Below are 18,477 nucleotides of genomic sequence, written 5' to 3' on the forward strand. Positions count from 1 at the left end.
TCTCTCTGTAAGCGAAGTAAAAATAATGTGTTTGAATCCTAGTCTGTTTTGCCTTGTTGCTGCCAGAAACTATGACACCGATTATTAAAACTGCAAAAAGCCCACAGCAGGAGTAAGGAAGCAAAGGTGTGTGAGCTGGACAAGGGAGGAGAGAAGAGGGATGAGCAACCCATGAGGACTTATGCATTTTTTCATGGCTATTACATGTGTAATTAAGTTACCTGTAACCTTACCATAACCTCTGGTTTGCGTATTAGAAAAGGTGAAATGCTTCTTTGCCTATAACATAAATACTTACTCTTGAGCAAATGAGTAAAAGAACTCATACTTTGAATGATAAATACTATTAACTTACAAAATGGAACAATTTCCTGTTTTGTTGCTGATGTATTGTTTGAACTTGTTTGTATGTGGTTCGTTTTCCACCTTTGCAAACATGTAAACAATCCTGCAGAACTGTTGGAATGGAAAAGACATGCAGCTATTCTGATTGTAATTCATGGAATAAGGGAGATCCTGTTTTACTGATGCCTGGGCATTAAAGGGTTAGGACAGTTTGCAGGACATATTGTACCTCACATGCAAAGTTTCGCATAAAAATTATGAAAACATGAAACAAGGTTTTGGGATCTGAAGCCCGCATAAGTTCATTTTGAAAATGTATTCTTAGCCACGTGTGGCAGCAGTGTAAGAGTATGTGTGTGTGCACAATCCTAGCTTAAAGTTCAGCCAGACCTAAAATAAACAAGAGGCCAAAAAAATCCGATTTATTCTGCATTGGGTTTAGGATGCTCTGCAATATAAATTAAAGTAGAAGACATCTGCTTGCTGTAGTGTACGTGCTCTGCTTCATCTCCTGTGGCTGTACAGTATCATTTTTTAAATCTGCTGCAGATTAAACTTTATATATTTAGCACACTGTGTCCTGAGATGAAGTAGAATAAATGCAAAGAGGAAATCCTTTATGCTTTTTGACAATATTAGCCATGAGGTAACATCCCAGACACTAGTTATTAAGTTGTTATTAAGTTATTAATTTGAAGACAGCACTGTGATTTCTGCAAGGTAGGCTTTTGTTGAAGGTTTTGCTTCTGTTTTTGACACCGTCAAAATTTCTTTTGTAACAGGTGATGTCATTGTGGACATAAATGGAAGCTGTGTCCTTGGCCATACCCATGCAGATGTTGTCCAGATGTTTCAGCTCATTCCCATCAATCAGTATGTGAACATGACTTTGTGTCGTGGGTACCCTCTTCCTGATGACAATGAAGACCCTGTGGTGGATATAGTGACAGCCACGCCTGTCATTAATGGTCCGCCGGTGGCCAAGGGAGATGCTTCCATGTCCAGCCAAGATTTAGTAGCGGCAACAGTTGTGTTGGACCAGAATGGGCAAGTGTTGGTCAATGGTCGCCTGAACGGCCCTTCTATGGATTCAGCAGAGCAAAGGATCTCCTTTGCCTCCTCAGGAGGCTCTCAGCCAGAGCTGGTCACCATCCCTCTGATCAAAGGGCCTAAAGGCTTTGGGTTTGCCATTGCAGACAGTCCCACAGGCCAGAAGGTGAAGATGATTTTGGACAGCCAGTGGTGCCAAGGCCTACAGAAAGGGGATGTCATCAAGGAGATTTGCCATCAGAATGTGCAGAGCTTGACCCACTTGCAGGTGGTGGAGGTGCTCAAGCAGTTTCCAGTCGGAGCAGAGGTGCCCCTGCTTATCTTAAGAGGAGGTACAGACAAAATTGCAGTTGTCATATTGGATATAAGTTTTTAAAAGTCCTATTTTAATGTGATATCTAAATTGTGTCCAGTCTTGACAGCTAAGCAGCAGTTCATTCTATCTCTGAGCCATTATGTTCTAAGTTTGATTTATACCCCTCACTATTTAGGGTGAGAGCATGTTGCTGGGGTTTTGTTTGAAGTTTTAGTTACGTTTTTCTTTGGGTCTTTTTCCCTCAACAATTATATGGTGATACATTTATGCACTGTCTCTTCCAAGTCTCTCGGGAGTGCTAAAGCAAACACATGGTCTCCAGTGTAATGCAAAGCATATGATGGACTGAGTTTTGTGCGGTTCTTCAAATATATTCTAGTAATTGTGTCTGTAAAGAACAGGGGATTGCAGGAGATGGGAAGAAGCATTAGCGAAGAGGTGGTGCTGATCACTGGAAATAGCAGAAAAAATTCTGTTTTCCTTTGCATATTCATACCCCTTCCTTGATTGTCAGTCACAGACCAGAATGCATTTTCTCCCCAGAAACTGTAGTAGACAGTGTCCGTCTTTCAAAGGAAGCTGAATCTGAACTAATTATGAGGCAGCTCGTGGCCATTCAGTGTCCTTTCAGGCTTTATTGTAACCCTGACTTCGGCCTCTGGTATTTGCAAAAGTCTCTGGATCTTTTTCTGTATAAATACTACTGTTCCTTAATCAGCTAAGGAAATAATTAGATTTCTGTGTGGCAAGTGAAATTCCTTCAGACAAATTCATAAGTCTCCTTATCCCGTGAACTGAGGGGTGACTTGGCTGACCAGCTTCCAGCAGAAGGAGAAATGGATATTTTTCATTGTTGTACAGCTTTCTGTTCTAACTGAGACTTCTCTAAAGTGGTGGTTTTGGTCACTTTGCCATTTAAAAGCACAGTGAATCAGCTGCTATTATTTTTACTCCAGGGGCAGCTGATTATATTGCTGAAATGTTGTTGAAACTTTTTGTAACCTCCTATTAAAGTTACTTTCTGTTTTCTTCAGGTCCACCCTCCCCTACTAAAGCTGCCAAAGGAGTGAGTATTGGTGATGTATTTAACTTGTTTCTGACCTGCTTTGTAATCTCATTTCCTCTGGATTTTAGTACCTGTGATAACCTGCAAGATGGTTTAGCAAAACCACATCTGCTTGGTAGGCAAAAATTCTTCGTCTAAGTTAGAGTACCCATTAAAAGGGAAACAAAATACAGTATCTGTTTTTTCATTCCTAAAGGAAGTTTATGATCCTTTGATTCTTCTCAGTCCTCGCATAGAATTAATGGACTGGTTAGTGCTCTCTTTTGGAAATGCTTATCTTTGGATCCATATTTTCAGCAAGTCTCTATGGAGCTGTACATTCCTAGCTCAATACTCATTGCTCTTGGAATTTTGATCTGTCAGGACATCTTTAATATGTATTAGCTCAGTAAAGAATCCTTGGTCTTAATAGAGCAACCTCTGATTTAATAATGCTGATATTAATGCTTATGTTTATTATGAAGGTTTCTGTTGTAAATTAGACTGGTCGAACACAGATACTTCTTTAAAAATGCTTCTTGTACAGAACAAATCAGGGCAATTTATGAAAACCCCATCACAAGAACATAGCTGTAACTTCTCTTTCTATCTTTATTCTGCTGTTTGAGTGCAACCTTAGTTGCGTCCCAGCAGTGGAATGACACAAGCACACATGTTCAGCATGCTCAAAGATGACTGTGCTCAATAAGATCTTCAGATTCAGTTCCTTGCAAGCATCCACCTGCCCGCACTGAATAAATCAGAGCAGAAATCCCTGCAGTTGGAGGGCCCTGGTCCTGTCAGCATGGATCCCATGGCAATGTGCTAAAAATAGTTTGGACTTGGGTACTGGCATTCTATTCCAGCACACACACAGCAGCAGCAGCCCACAGAGTGCTTGATGCTCAGTGGCATTAAGCAGTGTGGCAAAATAATTCACTTAAAAAGGGCAAGTTCTTGTGTTTATAAACATACAAGAAGTGTCAAACTGCTGAATGGCTCTGGGCAGTTTCTTCTGCTCTTGGTGAAAGGGCAGATCTACATCTGTTCTGCTCCTGCTGTGGTTTGGAATGCACTGCCACGTGCCAGCTTTCCAGGCTGGATTTCAGTGCAGAAGAAATATTTAGAGTTATTTTGTTGCATAATTGATTGGGGATTTAGATGAGGGACCACAAGGTGTCCTTGCCTCATGAACAGGAGAGTTGCAGCTGTCAGATCATGAAAAGATGAAAAAGGCAAGTTTTTAATACCTCACACTGCCCAGGTGTGTCCTCCTGCCCAGTTGTATGTTGCTCCAGCAAACAGCTCATGCTAGGAGCAACCCTGGCGCTTGTGGGGAGGAGCTTGGCAAAGGACAGGAGGCAGTGCTGGTGAGGAGTAGCGTGTGCCTTTGGTGCTGGATTGTGGCCCACAGCCAGGCAGGCACCTGACAAGGATTCGGTGTCTTCTTCAAACATGATCAGTCCTTTTGCCCCACTTCATCCCATGTGTTGGTAGCTACCAGCATCTGCCCATCTTCACTCCTTTCTGAGTGACCTTAAAAGTCAGTCACTTCAAACTCTTTCCAATGCTATTCTCCAGTAGAAACTCATGTACAAGTGAGGAAGACTTTAGTACTCTGGTCAGATGTATCCACTGGAAAAGCTGTAATTTTGTTCCTTTCTTCCTGTCTGTTTCTTCTGCATGGTGTTCATTGTCTTTGCACACACAAGTGTAGTCATGCCTTTATTTAATGTGGGTTTTGCATCTGTGGGCTGTTTCAGAAGGACAGGCAGGACAGTTCCGGGAGTTTGGAAGCTGTCAGCGATACCATTCCGCAGCCGATGCCCTTCCCGCCCTCTGCTGTGCGACCAGGCTCTCCTAAACTGGACCCGTCTGAAGTCTACCTGAAGTCTAAGACAATTTATGAGGACAAACGTAAGTACATCATCTTCATCTTGAAAATACTGTGTTATGAGGGAATTTTTTCTCTTCTTGCATGTGTAGTAAAACTACTGAGACTTTGTTGCTAAGTTTGTTAACCTGCTGTGGATAAAACGTTTCAAGTAATGCATCATTCAAACAGCAATCAGAAAAACAAAAAAGATAAAGTTATGTTTCAGCCGTATTTTCAGTAAAACAGTTAATTGCAGAAATAATGTCAAGGGTGGTTCTGAAGTAAACTGCAGTAGACCTGCTTATAGAAGTAGTTCTGAGTTGTGTTACAGAGTGGCTTTTATCCTGGTCTGCTGCACAGATGTAGTTGAGATTTCTGCTTTGAAAATTAATGTTACCATTTTGGAAAGAGAATATCACTGTACTTCTGGTTGCTGTGTTTTGTCACTAGAAGACTCAGAGTGTACCACCAAAGCATAATCCTTCAAGAACTCCTCAATATCCAGGATAGCTCCTTACATGTTTTGAAATACTGTTTTTCTTTTTCTTAGCTCCAAACACAAGAGATTTAGATGTTTTCCTGAGAAAACAAGAGTCAGGCTTTGGTTTCCGGGTGCTTGGTGGGGACGGACCAGATCAGCCTGTAAGTGAAACTGATCACAGTTATTCACAGTATTGCTGTTGGAATGATCCTACTCTGTCATCCCCATTTCCCATCATCCCATCCAGACAGCTCAGTGATGGCAAAATTGATTGATTCGTACCTGCCTTTCAGAGATCAGGAATTAGTCCTCATTACCTTTATTTTTTCCCCTCTTCGTGGACTCCATTCTCCAAGGTTCTGCGCCTTTCCCGCTACCGAGCCCATCCTTGGCCGCAATTTTCTGTCGGGCCGAGGACACTGGCGGTGTTTCTACAGCTGTTGCCCTGTCTCGGAGCCCTCGGAAGGGCCATGCTGGTCCCCAGCCTTTGCCCATTGATTCTGATCCCAGTAGTGATCTGTCATTGGTGAGCTGTGCACAGCAGCGCATCCTGGGACGCAGCTGAGTGGAAGTGGTTGCTCCTTCTGTCAAAATTTCATTAGGCTGTTCCTTTCCTTGCTGCCCAGTGAAATGAGGTTTGAGATGGTGACACACCCCTTTTATTCCCTGCTTCTCCCGTTGGATTTTTAGGCATGCATTGTGTCGGAGGCAGCTGGGCAAATGCCAGACCAGACACCCCTGGATGGTCTGCTCTCCAAGGGCAGGTTTTAGGCGACTCCCCTGTATTTTCAAACATGCATAAATTTCTCTTTGGGAAGAAGCTCTAAGACTTGTACTATATATCAGGGACCTTTCTTTAAGCTGTTTAAGTGGAGAGAAAAAGCTTTTGGAATAGATCTGCATAGATTGTTTTCCAATTACAGTGAAGGAATTAGGTTTTTCCATTCCCAGCTGTGATTCAATGCTAGCCTTTTTTTTTTTCTTTCTCCCTCACTAATATGCATTTAAAGTAAAAAGCAAACACAGAGACTGTTACTTCTGTTTATAGCATTTGTGGTGTTTGGTTTCCATGACACCCATAGCTGTTAGGAAGTGTGGAGCTGAGGTCTTGAGTGCTGTGTACTGATGAGCTGCCCGCCATTCTTAACCTCCAGCAATACTAGCTGTGGTTACCCTTAATCTTCCATTTAATTGAAAATGATTTTAGCATGTGAAATTGAGTGTGGTGTTCTTCTCTGTATTATATTTAGTAGCACTTTTTGAGGTGGGGGGTAGGCAGAACTGTTGGTGTTTGAATTCATTATCTAATTACCAAAAGCTGAGAACTGAAGCAACTTGAAATGTGGAACTGTCTATAAGCAACTTTTCAGAAACAAACTTGAGTTTGTTCAAAAGCTTTTATTTCTTCCCCAGTCATTCTTCCTCAGTCTTGGTAAAAAAAAAATAAAAATAGAGTAGATTGAATGTCAGAGGCTTTTGTGTCATAAATATCTAGGAAATCATATATATAATAAGTACATGGTGTGTGCTCATTTCAGAAATTTTTCTTTCTAATAAACTGGCAAACATGCTCAAGAGAGAAAAACTGACAAAAATATAGATTAAAGATTTTTGAAGTATTAATGAATGCTTTGAGACTCCAGATTGTCTCCACTAGATCAGCTTGTGCAGAGTACACTTGCTGGTTGCATTTCTGCTAGAGCTGGACAGTGAGGTAATCTTTAAAAAAATGTTCCCCAAAAGACCTCTTCGGCACAGATTCACGTGGATTCCAACCACTGTGTGTTCTGATGAACTCACGTTCCCTTTCAAACCCCTGGACTCTGCTCACAGATTTATATTGGAGCCATAATCCCATTGGGAGCAGCGGAAAAGGACGGGAGGCTGCGTGCAGCGGATGAGCTGATGTGCATTGATGGAGTCCCTGTGAAAGGGAAGTCACACAAGCAAGTTCTGGATTTAATGACCAGTGCTGCACGAAACGGGCAGGTGCTGCTCACTGTCCGGAGGAAGATCATCTTCAGTGGTAGGTGTCTGCTTGCCTAGAAAGAGCACTTAGGGCTTGTAATCAAATCCACTGAAGTTGCTCTGGAACTTAATTACTGCACTGGGGCCGAGCAGCCGGAGATTGAGGAAAGTGAGCTATAACTCTTAAATGGAGAAAAGCAGAATTTAAGAGGCTTGGACTCTGTTGCTCGCTAGCTTGCACTGCTCACACAGGTAAGGCTCTGAAAGTTATGATGCAGGGGTGGTTTCTTCAAACCTTTTTGCAGGTAGCAGTTAGAACAGCCATTAGTGCTATGGAAATTGCATGATAATGCAGTCTGTTTTCTCAACATCCCAGAATGTTTTGGGTTGGAAGGGACCTTAAAACACATTTCTTCCCACACCCTGCCGTGGGTAGGGGCACCTTCTATATGCTGTATTCTCAAGTCTTTTAGCACTAGAGTGTAGGAAGATTAACTGTATTCAAACTGGAGCTGTTTCAGAGCAAGATCTTGAGATGCTGCAGTTTTAGATCAGTGTCCAGATCAACACTTTAGAGAAGATTAGTCTGTGACTCCATGAATGACAAAGCTGGGGTGGGATTTACAGCTGACAAGGGCCCCCTGCTCTGATTAGTAACTGCTGTTGCCACCTCATACTGGTACTGACAACTGAGCTTCAGGGTTGTGCTGAAGTTGCTTTGTGTGATTTGTACCTTATTTGTTGTTTGTCTGTTCCCTGCAAGGGGAAAAGCAGGCAGAGGAGGAGGAGCCGCAGCCTGTCCTGACACAGAACGGCTCTCCTCGGCTGAACCGTGTCGACTTTGCCAACCAGCCATGCCCGGAGGTCTACGACGTCCGTCTGCAGCGGAAGGAGAACGAAGGATTTGGCTTTGTCATCCTCACTTCCAAGACCAAACCTCCTCCTGGGGGTAAGTGCCATGTCCTGGTGGCTCTGCCTCTGCTTAACCTCACTGGGGCTTCTCCACGGATATCTCTTCCTGTGCAGTGCTGGTGTTTCCCTCATAGTCAGCTTTCACTCACACTGGCACAGCCCAGCCAGTTGAGTGTTGGTATGTCTTTCTTCATACTTACGCTCTTGTTCACCCAACTGTGACAGAAATGCGGAAAAGGGAATTTATATCTCACCCAAGAGTGTGCACTTGTCCCAGGGCAGCATTTGGGATGTAGATATTTGTCAGGCTCTAGTGATGTTGCATTAATTCATTGGCATTTTAATGGAAGTATAATTTCACCTGTGGCTTTATATTACCTAATCAGGTAAAAATTCTTATTCTGGAGATCTGAGGAAGTACAGTGTACAGTATTTGGTGGAAAACTATGAACTTGTTACTGTCTTTGAGTGTGTTTGTCTAGAAAGATCATCAAAATGAAAAAGTAGTCTGGTCTGGTATTGCAGTTGTGAGATATTGAGGCAGCTCAGGCATAGTTGTCTTTAGTTCTGCCTCTGCGTTCGTCTCTGGGAAAAGGACTGAAATCGAACTTTTTGCCTTCTACTTCTCAGAACATTTCTTCTGTTCTCCAGTCTGTCTGTTCTGGCCCCAAAGCTTTGGTTTCTGGAGGAGTCTGTGCAGGGCATGGTGTCGCTCTGGGGTGAACTGAGGGAACCAAGGCAGGAGAGTTGGAGGACATTTGAGACAATTATTACAAGTGCATATTCATCTCAGAGACCAGGAAAAGCAGTCAGATCTATGCAAATCTGATGTAGCACCTTGCTGGCCTTGCACAGGCTCCCTGCTCAGGTCCTCCCCTAACTGAATCAGTCGCCGGCAGGAGAATCAGTCCCCAGCAGGAGAAGTTTGATATATTTTTAAAGTGTGTTAAGGGTTAATTTTTGTTTGCAAGTAGGAAGAGCTTGCCCATGCATCTGGATGTCTGTGTTACAGTGGATGGCCGTAAGTCTCTCTGAGCCCACACTGTCTGTCAGGGTCAATGCATGAAATGGAAAACTACACTATATATGGTAAAACCAACTGTTCTGGTGCACTCCAGGGACATACATTCTCACTCATCCCTTTGCAAATATGATCCATTTCTTTGCCATTTTGCTTCAGGCACAGCACCCTGTACGTGACAAGGCCATGCTGTGTGGTTGGCATCTCCATTCACTCACAGTGAAGCATTCCTCGTTATTTGCAGGTGTGTCCTGTACAAGCAGTTTCACCCTTTGGAGCAGGAGAGGAGGGACAAACACTGATCTTTGCTCTGTGGTGACCAGTCACAGGACCAAGAGAACAGCTGGAGCTGTGCCAGAGGAGAGTTGGGTTGAATATTAGGAAAAGCTTCTTTGCCCAGAAGGTGGTGAGGCACTGAACAGGCTCCTCAAGGAAGCAGTCACAGGCCCAAGGCTGCCAGAGCTAAAGCAGTGTTTGGACAACACTCTTCAGGCACAAGATGGGATTTGTTTGGATTTTGGGATGTCTTCTGCAGTGCCAGGAGTTGATGATCCTGTGCGTCCCTCCAACTCAGCATATTTTGTGATTCTGTGACTGGCAGTTCTGGGTCTATGTGATGCTTATCTGCTGTGCACATGGTAGAATTCTTGAGGCTGCCCTGTGCAGGGCCAGGATTTGGATTTTCATCCTTGTGGATCCCTTCCCGCTCAGGATATTCCATAATTTTGTGAATACTTACAGTGTTGCTGTGCCTGTTCTTGTTTCTTAGTGATTCCTCACAAGATCGGGCGGGTTATCGAGGGAAGCCCGGCTGACCAGTGTGGGAAGCTGAAGGTGGGTGATAGAATCTCAGCGGTAAACAGCCAGTCCATTGTGGAGCTCTCCCATGACAGCATTGTGCAACTCATCAAAGATGCAGGCAACGTGGTGACCCTCACAGTGGTGGCTGAGGAAGGTAAGGAAGGTGCCACCACACTATCAAAGTTGGGTATTTATCACTGCTGAAGTTTATTGGCTTAAATGGAGCATTTGAAGATGTTTGGAAATTTAGGGGAGTAAATCTTAGAATATCCTGAGTTGAGTGGGACCCATGGGGATCATCAAGTCCTGGAAGTTGAATAAGTTGGAAGCTCATGTGTTTGCTCTGGAAGAGCTAAAGGCAGGTGGGATAGAGAGAGGAGCTGCCACAATAAGGTGCTTGTACCCAATAAGGGGCTAAAATTAGTAACAATGCAGTGAAGAGTGAGAGAAATTCTCATGTGTGAGAGACAGAAAATGCCGCTAACATAGAAACATCCTGTCTGGACCTTGTATTCTCCGGCCAAAGAGAAATGACCCCTCAGGGGGCTGCAGCCGCCACAGGATCATGCTTAGCGAGAAAATCTCTCCTCAGCTCAGGGGCCCAGCTCCTGCTGCTGCAGGTCCTGCCAGAGCTCTCTTCCCAATGCGGCCAGTGCTGCCAGGATGCTCTGTCCCTGCTCTAAGGCCACAGGGACTCCTGCTTTCCAAATCTCTCCATTTAAACCATGAGTTTTTGCTTTCTCCCATGTTAAAACACACAAATTCCCTAATGCTGCATCCCTGCAGCAGAAACATGCTGCAGTTCTGTCTGCCAAAGCTCCCCTTTGGAAAAGGGTCACATCCCACAACTCGGGAAAAAAGCCTTGGCAGGGTTTTCCTGCCAATCTTGCACCTACAAAACCTGCTGTGTCACCTAAGCAGCAAAGTTACTCCTAGGTACTGCAAAGTCCCATCTTCGGAGACTGTGACTTAATGACAGCTCCCATGTAACACTGCATGCACTGTGATATTGTTTCCAAACAAAAATGTAAATATATAGAATCCAGTAATTTGGAGAGAAAAGCTGTTTTCCTGCCCTGCATTTTTCTTGAATGCTGCTTAATTAAGTCCGTATCGTTATTTTGTCAGGAAGTTGGCTTTCTTCACCTTTGAAATAAGACTTAGGTAGAGCCAGGCTGTGAATAAAGCCAGCAGATGATTCTCTAATTTCACGTTCATTGCAAATATTTAACATGCCATCTCAGCCTGTAACGCAGAATTTCAAAGACCTAATATTCCTTTTTTTTAATGCTTGAAGTAGAGAGACCTCTATAAGTTGTTATTTTTCTATTAAGATTTTTATTTTTATCAAATCTGGTTCATTCCAGTTTGAAGGGACACACTTCAAAGCAGTTGCCATGGGTGATGTTTTCTCTGCAGCTTTTAGTCATCAAATACAGACTGATTTGGGTTGGAAGGACCTGAAAGCCCATGGGGCTGCCATGGACAGGAACACCTTCCACTTGTTTTCAAAATAAATTTTCTGAATATCATATTTCTACCCATTATTTGTGTATGACCTTGCATGGACTTTGTGTAAAACCTTTCCCACTGCCTCAATTACAGATTTGGAGCCAAAATACAGAGAAAACACAACCTGGGGAGACTCAACAAAGAGAGGAAAGAACCCCTCAGTAGCAGGTGGTAAAACCAGAGAAAAGATCAGTCAGAAAAAATCTGTGGGTCAGAGGAGCTGGAGTTGGCGTGTTTGAGATGTAAAGAATTTTGTGACAGTGAAGGAGAAAGAAGCAGAACTGGTCCCACTGGAGTGGGAATATATCTCCACTTTAAAATTCCACTCGATGTAGCTGAAGAAATAAGAGTTTAGCTCCCAGTAGAGCCCTGTGTAGTGGGGGAATCCAGCATGGATGTGGGCGAGTCGAGGCTTCAGACACTCAGGGACAGAGCTGAGCCTCACAAGGCTGCTTCACACCCAGGAAAATCCAGGATACAGCTCCAAAAACACAAAGTGCCCTTTTTGCTGGAAGCTGTTGAGCCTCGCAAGGCAGAAACCCTGATAGAGTTTGCTGTTCCCTAGCTTTGTCCTCTGAGAGTGGCAACAAAACCTCTGCCTGGTCCCCTTCCCTGCCCCTAGGCTTTCACAGGCCTGTGATCTTTCCTTTTCATGGGATTAAATGAATTCCCTTCATGCGCCAGAAGAAATTCTTTAACATTTTTCACAAAAGCAGAAGCCTGTCAGCTTTTGTCATGTATTAGTTGGGAACACACGAGAGGAGGCTGTAGAGAGGGCTGCAGGATTTGTACAAACAGATGGCGTTTTTCTTGCCCATGCTTCTAAATTAAAAATCTGAGGAGTAAAAGTTGACATTTTGTCTCTAGAGAAAAACCTCTTTAAGGCATGTCATGAGAACAGCATCAAGCAGATGTGTGGAGGGCTCGGGAGGTCTCACATACCTGAGAAATTCAGTGTAATATGCTTTAAATTTCTCTCCCCTTAACATTCTTGAGCACTTTTTTGTATTTTAATGGGATTTGTTTGTTCTTAATTAAGAAATGCAGTGATGTGCTGCACCTAATGGGGCTGGAACGTCTCTAGTTCTGGTGCTGGGAATTATTGATGGCTTTCTAACCCTTTCAGGGAAAAGGAGTTAATAGTTTATATTTCAGCACAGAAGTTCATCTTGGGCCATTGCTTGCCATTCAGGTTCCAGCTAAGAGGCAGCTTTTTGCATAGGCTGTGGTTCTTTATTCTTGAGAGTGTCAGTTTTGTATCCTGAAACATGGGGCTTTTTCCAGAAATGCACTGGATGTTTGTAAAGTGCACACTAACAGTATTTTCCCTGGAGGGAAAAATAATAGGAAGTTATTTTAAATGGTTTTATCAAAGCCTTTTTTTTCACTTAGCTTTTGGGAGAAGGCAAAAGACTTTAACATTCCTCTTGATTGCCTGCCAGTAAACTCCTTTTCCCAAGAGACCAGTTCCTTACCTGGAGCTGGGCAATGGAAAACTGTTGTGCCTTAAATGAGTTGGCAATTTCCCTTTATTTGATGGGGCCTTCACCTCTAAATCCCCATTTCTCCTGCAGATCCTCATTCCCTTACCTTGAAGAGGGGTATTTCTCAAATGGACATTGTTCTTCATCTCTTAAAAAATCTTATGATAATGAATATCTGAACCAATTCAATGGATCTAATCAGCCCTGATCCCCTCTGGCATTTATTAAGTTGCTAACAGGCTAAAACCCTTCTGTTCATGTCAGGATCCATACAATTGTGTTGGTATTTCCAGAGGAAAAGCAGAGTAAAAGAATAAAAATAAAGACTAGAATTGCTAAGAATGTATTCCATGGAACTGATGAGCTGTACTTGTGTCCCTGGCTTGGAAAATCCTCTCTCCATTGTGCCCACATGAGCTTGGTTCAAGGTGTTGTGGCTGCAGTTCCTTGGGAGCAGTAGCCCCCAGCACTGGTGGTGACCATTGTCCTGGCTGCAGATTTGTGAAGTTGTGACTGTTGATTTTGTTTGGATTCTAGAGCAACGTGGTCCTCCATCAGGAACAAACTCAGCCAGGCAGAGCCCAGCCCCACAGCACCGACCACTGGGATTGGCACCGATCAACCCTGACAGGTTGGGAAAAAGGGGCTGGGAATGGTGGGAAAAGCATGGCCAGAGGTATTAATGTGAAGGCAACATCCACGTCCTTTCACCTTTCCGTAGGGGAGCTACAGAAGGTGAAGCTGGAAAAGAAGTTTCTAATAGTTACCGGCTGTCCTGGCCTGAGCACAAGCACATGGCACAGTTGGATGCTGCTTCAGGTGTTGGCAGCCGTCATTCCCAGGTACAAGAATCCATCTAGAGGGTGTGGAGACACAGGGAATACTCATCCATCAAGGCGCTCTAGTGGCATTACCACAGAGTTCTCAAAAGCAGAATGTTAAAACATTTCCCTGTAGGATACAGGTAGAACAGTTGTGTATAAAAATATACTGAAGTGTCTCACAGAATGTTTTTGCTCATGTTTCAAATGTGATTATCTCCTATGGGTAGTTGAACACTCATTATAGCTATGAAAGAAACACAAAATGCTTGTAATGGAGTGACTATAGACCCTTTGGCAAAGTTTCTTCAAGAATTTTGTGCCTATCTCAGATTAGAATGAAAGATCTTCTGAATGTTTGGACTTGGATTAAAACCATTACCCTGAGTCATCCCTGAGTTGGGATGAATGCTGTTTAAGTGCTCAAAATAGAGAAATATTGTGATATTTTTCTAGAAAAACAGAAGGTTAAATCTGCCTACAGGTCCTCATCTCTCTCTTTTTTTTTTTTTTTTTTTTTTTTTTTTCCCTGTGACTTCCTGCACAGAATGCTGGCTGTTTCCCAGTAGAGTTGGAAAGGGGCCCTCGAGGGTTTGGATTCAGTCTCCGAGGAGGAAAGGAATACAACATGGGCTTATTCATCCTCCGTCTGGCTGAGGATGGGCCGGCAGTCAAGGATGGAAGAGTCCACGTAAGTTGCGCTTCTCTAATCAATTTGTTGATGCAGTTGATACATTAATTTATCCAGAGTGGCAGCAAACTTGGATTTTCACAAGCACAGGGTCCCAGAACAGCATCTGAGCCTTTGCCCTTCTTCCAGCTGTCCCTGGAAAAAGGGCAAAGCTGGCTATGGGCTTTTAGATGAGACAACCATGAACAGCTCTGGCCGTCCCAAAGGAATTGTCTGCTTTGCTGGGGTTACAGTAGCATCCCTGAGTGTGAGTAGCAGGTATTCACGGCTATTTTAGGAACCCCAAGAAGAGATTGCACAGTGCACCAGAGAGCTGGGAGGAGAATCGCTGTCCAAGTCCATTAAGTTTTGAGGAATGTTTGTGTGTACATTGTGCTGTGGCTGTTCTATGCCATTTCTGGAGACAGAGTCCTGATTTTTTCCCCAAATATTATGTTAATTCTTGCCTTTGTGTAAGGAATTCACTCTGAAATATTGTAGTAAAAGCAGAGTACATGGATGCAACAGAAGGAACAATGGTAAGCGAGACTCTGTGGCTGCTGCCCAGGGTTGGATTTTCAGAGACTGAAGCATCAAGGTGAGCCAGGTGCCCATGAGATGCCATCCCTTGCAGTCCTTGTGCTTCCCTGTTGCTGGCACGAGGCTCTGCCTCTCTGTGTCCTCTATTTGCAGAATGGGGCTGGCACAGATACTTGCTGTGAGGCTTAAATGGATGTGGAATTCTTAGTATTCCTAACTTCTCTTATCCTGTTCTTCACAGTAATTAGTATTTTCCCCCACTTGCTTGAGAGACAGCACAAGTTTAGCATTCAGTGCTCATATTTTTTCTCATTGTCCTCCTTCAGGTGATGTCACATTGAGCTCCAGGGCTTTGCTTTTTGGGCAAAGCAACCAAAAAAATTGTTCAGCCCAGAGAAGAAGAGCCAGAGGTCAGACCTCACCAGGGTCTGCAGCTTCCTCCTGAGAGACAGGACCAGTGTCAGGCCCTGGAGGAATGGTTGGACCTGTGTCAGGGGAGGATTATGTTAGATATTGGGAAAAGGTTCTTCCCTCTGAGAGTGGTCTGGCATTGGAACAGGCTACCCAGGGAATGGTCACAACCCCAAGGCTGCCAGAGTTCAGAGAGTGCTTGGACAATGCTTTCAGGCACAGGATGGGATTGTCTGGGTGTCTTGTGCCGAGCTACATCTTTGATCTTCCCATCCTCGACACTAAGCTCCTCCCAGTGCTGGCATGTGCCAAGTCCCCAGCCCAGCCCAGAGCACGATGGGCTGAGCTCGCCCAGCCTGAGGTTATTCACATTTTTAATTTCTTGTCATCTGGATGTGGTGTCTCTTTCTGGTTGTACTTCAACAGTGTGAGGAGGAACTTCTCATCCAGCTAGCTGAACTGTCCAGGTGTGTCTCAGACCCAGCCTGTCCACGATGAGCCAGCAGTGACCTCCTTTTGCAGAGTGACTTCAAAAAAGGCCAGGAAGCCTCTTTAAGCTGCTAATGTTACACACCAGTGACATCTGTTGGCTGCTGTGTGCAGTGCCAGATAGGCTCCCGCTCCCTTTTTTCCCCCATTTCCCTTCTCAGTTTTGCCTAATAGAGAACTATTTTTGGGGTATGCTATTCCAGCCCCTTTCCAGCAGCCAGGGAAATTAGCGCTGGCTGAAATTACCTGCCTGGTACCTGTGAGAATTGTTTACTCGCTCTGAAACCTCATCACTGATGTGATCAACCGAAAATAACAATTCCTTTCCCTACGTCAAATCCGTTTGCGTGGTGTTCAGCTTGGCCGTGGGTATAGGGAAGGTGCTGTGTCCTCTCCTGCATAAGGTGACCTCAGGCGCGTGTGATGTGGTTGATCCATGTGCTACCTCCACAGCATGATCCAGGATCAATGAAAATGTATTCAAGCACATCCGTATCTGCCTCATCACTTGTAAATAAATAGAAGATGTAGTTAAGATCTCTGGAATCTTTCCTGAACAGACAACCTCTGTGCACCTCTGAACCCCCAGACCCTAGGGTGACATTCTGCTTGTAATCCATGGAATGGTGTCACTAATGCCCACTGGATTTTTAGCACGAGAAGGAAAACAGAAGCGTCTGCCTCTGTTACTTTTTCTCTCTAAATTAGAAACCAGTTCACAGTGTCAGAGATTGCCAAAAACTAATCTGCTGCCCTTGTTTCCTCAGGTTGGTGACCAAATTGTGGAAATTAATGGAGAGCCTACCCAAGGAATCACTCACACACGAGCCATTGAGCTGATTCAGGCTGGAGGAAATAAAGTTTTGCTGCTGCTGAGACCAGGGACTGGACTGATACCAGATCACAGTATGTTGTCTCAAAGGCTGTTTGATTTTGAGGGTGCAAGGCAGGGAAGTAAAGTGGGATAAGGAGATTCTGCTGCTTGTTCACTGCAGTAGTTGGCAGTTGCCTTTGTGATAGCTGTGATTTTATTATTGAATTAAATTGAAAATTAAAATACAAAAATTGAAAAATAAAATATCTATTTTCAAATACAAGGAATATTTGGGGTAAAATTAACACATGACGGTACGTAGGAGTATTGCACAATCTGAAATTATTCCATATTTCTAATTAGCTTCTCAGCTCTGTCCAAGCTAATCCAATTTTTCTATAAAAATATGATGATTAACCCTGATTGCCTTTTAATTTAAATGAAAATTCTCCGTGCTACAATATTGTTAAAAGTTTGTTTCTGTACGGATTTACTTCTGATTTTAGCCTTCTAAGTTATGAAATGCTTTGTTTTTCAAAGTCAAAACTTCAGGAAGCAGGAAAGGGACAACTTTACTCTCCAAAGTTTGATTCAAGGTGATTTCTGTGTCTACAAAAGGAAACCACAGCTTTGTAGGCCAAAAAAAAAACCAACCCAAAAAACCCAGGAAGGACAGCAGAGCAAATGTTTGCAGGACCCACAGAGTTCAGAACTGGTGAATTTGTGTCTAATGCAGTCCCAAGACTTGTGTCAGAGACTTGTGGCAGTGGCAGCAGCAGCATTTTAAAGCAAAGAACATATAACTTCCTTATTCTTTGTAAGCCCTCATGCTGACACCAAGGTGCTGATGGCTAAACTTCCTAAATTGTAGGGTCATTTTTTCTGATAAGGAGTTTTTCAGTCACAGTGACCAACGCCAAGCTTATCCTTTCAAAATCCCAAACACACAGTTTGAGCTACCAAATACTTTGTGTGTTCAGTCACTAGCATTACTTACTGGCATTCACTCAAAGGGTAAAATCTGCTCAGAACCGTCTCAATTGCTTTCCTCTCGAGAGCTAGAAAAGGGTCCTGAGCATCACTGCTGGCCCTGCCGGTCACAGAAATTCCCTGAGCTTGAGGTAGAAACAGAATCAGACAAAAGGCAACCTCTGGAGCATGTCCAGGCCAGCCCTCTGTCTAGAGTGGGGCCTGGGATAGGTGAAGGAAATGGTGGCGTGGGGAAGGGTTTATGGCCTCTTGCCTTGCTGTTAATCCCACATTTCTGATTGAAGTCTTGCTTGCTGTACTCTGTGATTTTTTTTGGTATGTACTTCTGGGCTTTTTCTCTTCCTCCTTCAGGTTTGGCTCCTTCCAGTCTGTGTCCCTACGTGAAACCTGAGCAACATTAAGGGCTTTCAGTGCTTTTCTTGGTTTTTCCTTAAAGACTTGGTAAATCTGCATGTCTTGTTTCATCTCTTCCTATTTTTAAAGTGCAAAGCTATGAATAACCCCAACTTTTCACTGTTTCAGATTTCTTGAGGTATAACAGTTCTAGTTTGTTATCAAATAGTGTAGGTCAGGGACTTTTTGATTTGAAATTTTGCTTTGTAGGCTTTAAAATTGTTTTGATTCAAGACCGTGTCAGTCCTGCAGGAATCCGGCATTCTGAGCATAGATATTTTATTCTAAAATCACATCCTCAGGTTTGTTGTAGAACAGCACAATACAGAAGGCTGGCTAAATAAAGCTTTGAAAGTATGCTACTCCATAATGTTTTTTGAATTGAACTCAGTAGTTTGCCAATGATTACTTTTTGTGTGTTTAACCAAATCTCTTGCCGTTTGCTTCCAGGTGATTGGGATAGCTACAATCCTGCTTCATCAAATGTAATATATGAAGAACAGTCACCATTATTATCTTCATCTTCCCATTCTGCTTT

At 43.5% G+C, this 18,477-nt stretch overlaps 1 protein-coding gene across 2 annotated transcripts in view; it reads left to right on the forward strand.

The window, feature by feature from the left end:
• MAGI3 (membrane associated guanylate kinase, WW and PDZ domain containing 3) overlaps positions 1-18,477 on the forward strand; it is a 54,552-nt gene extending 36,075 nt beyond the window's left edge. The window contains exons 10-22 of one of the 2 annotated variants that reach the window (XM_058039619.1): positions 1,128-1,727; positions 2,746-2,777; positions 4,520-4,673; positions 5,183-5,274; positions 6,947-7,139; positions 7,845-8,030; positions 9,784-9,969; positions 13,349-13,442; positions 13,533-13,653; positions 14,180-14,323; positions 16,510-16,648; positions 17,898-17,987; positions 18,390-18,477. In XM_058039619.1, coding sequence (XP_057895602.1) covers positions 1,128-1,727; positions 2,746-2,777; positions 4,520-4,673; positions 5,183-5,274; positions 6,947-7,139; positions 7,845-8,030; positions 9,784-9,969; positions 13,349-13,442; positions 13,533-13,653; positions 14,180-14,323; positions 16,510-16,648; positions 17,898-17,947 — 1,991 coding nt within the window. In that variant the 3' untranslated portion in view covers positions 17,948-17,987; positions 18,390-18,477. The remainder of the gene's footprint in view (positions 1-1,127; positions 1,728-2,745; positions 2,778-4,519; positions 4,674-5,182; positions 5,275-6,946; positions 7,140-7,844; positions 8,031-9,783; positions 9,970-13,348; positions 13,443-13,532; positions 13,654-14,179; positions 14,324-16,509; positions 16,649-17,897; positions 17,988-18,389) is intronic. The other variant, XM_058039620.1, reaches the window with a different exon arrangement.

Source organism: Melospiza georgiana, chromosome 23 (assembly GCF_028018845.1).
Source record: "Melospiza georgiana isolate bMelGeo1 chromosome 23, bMelGeo1.pri, whole genome shotgun sequence".
Taxonomy (NCBI): Eukaryota; Metazoa; Chordata; class Aves; order Passeriformes; family Passerellidae; genus Melospiza; species Melospiza georgiana.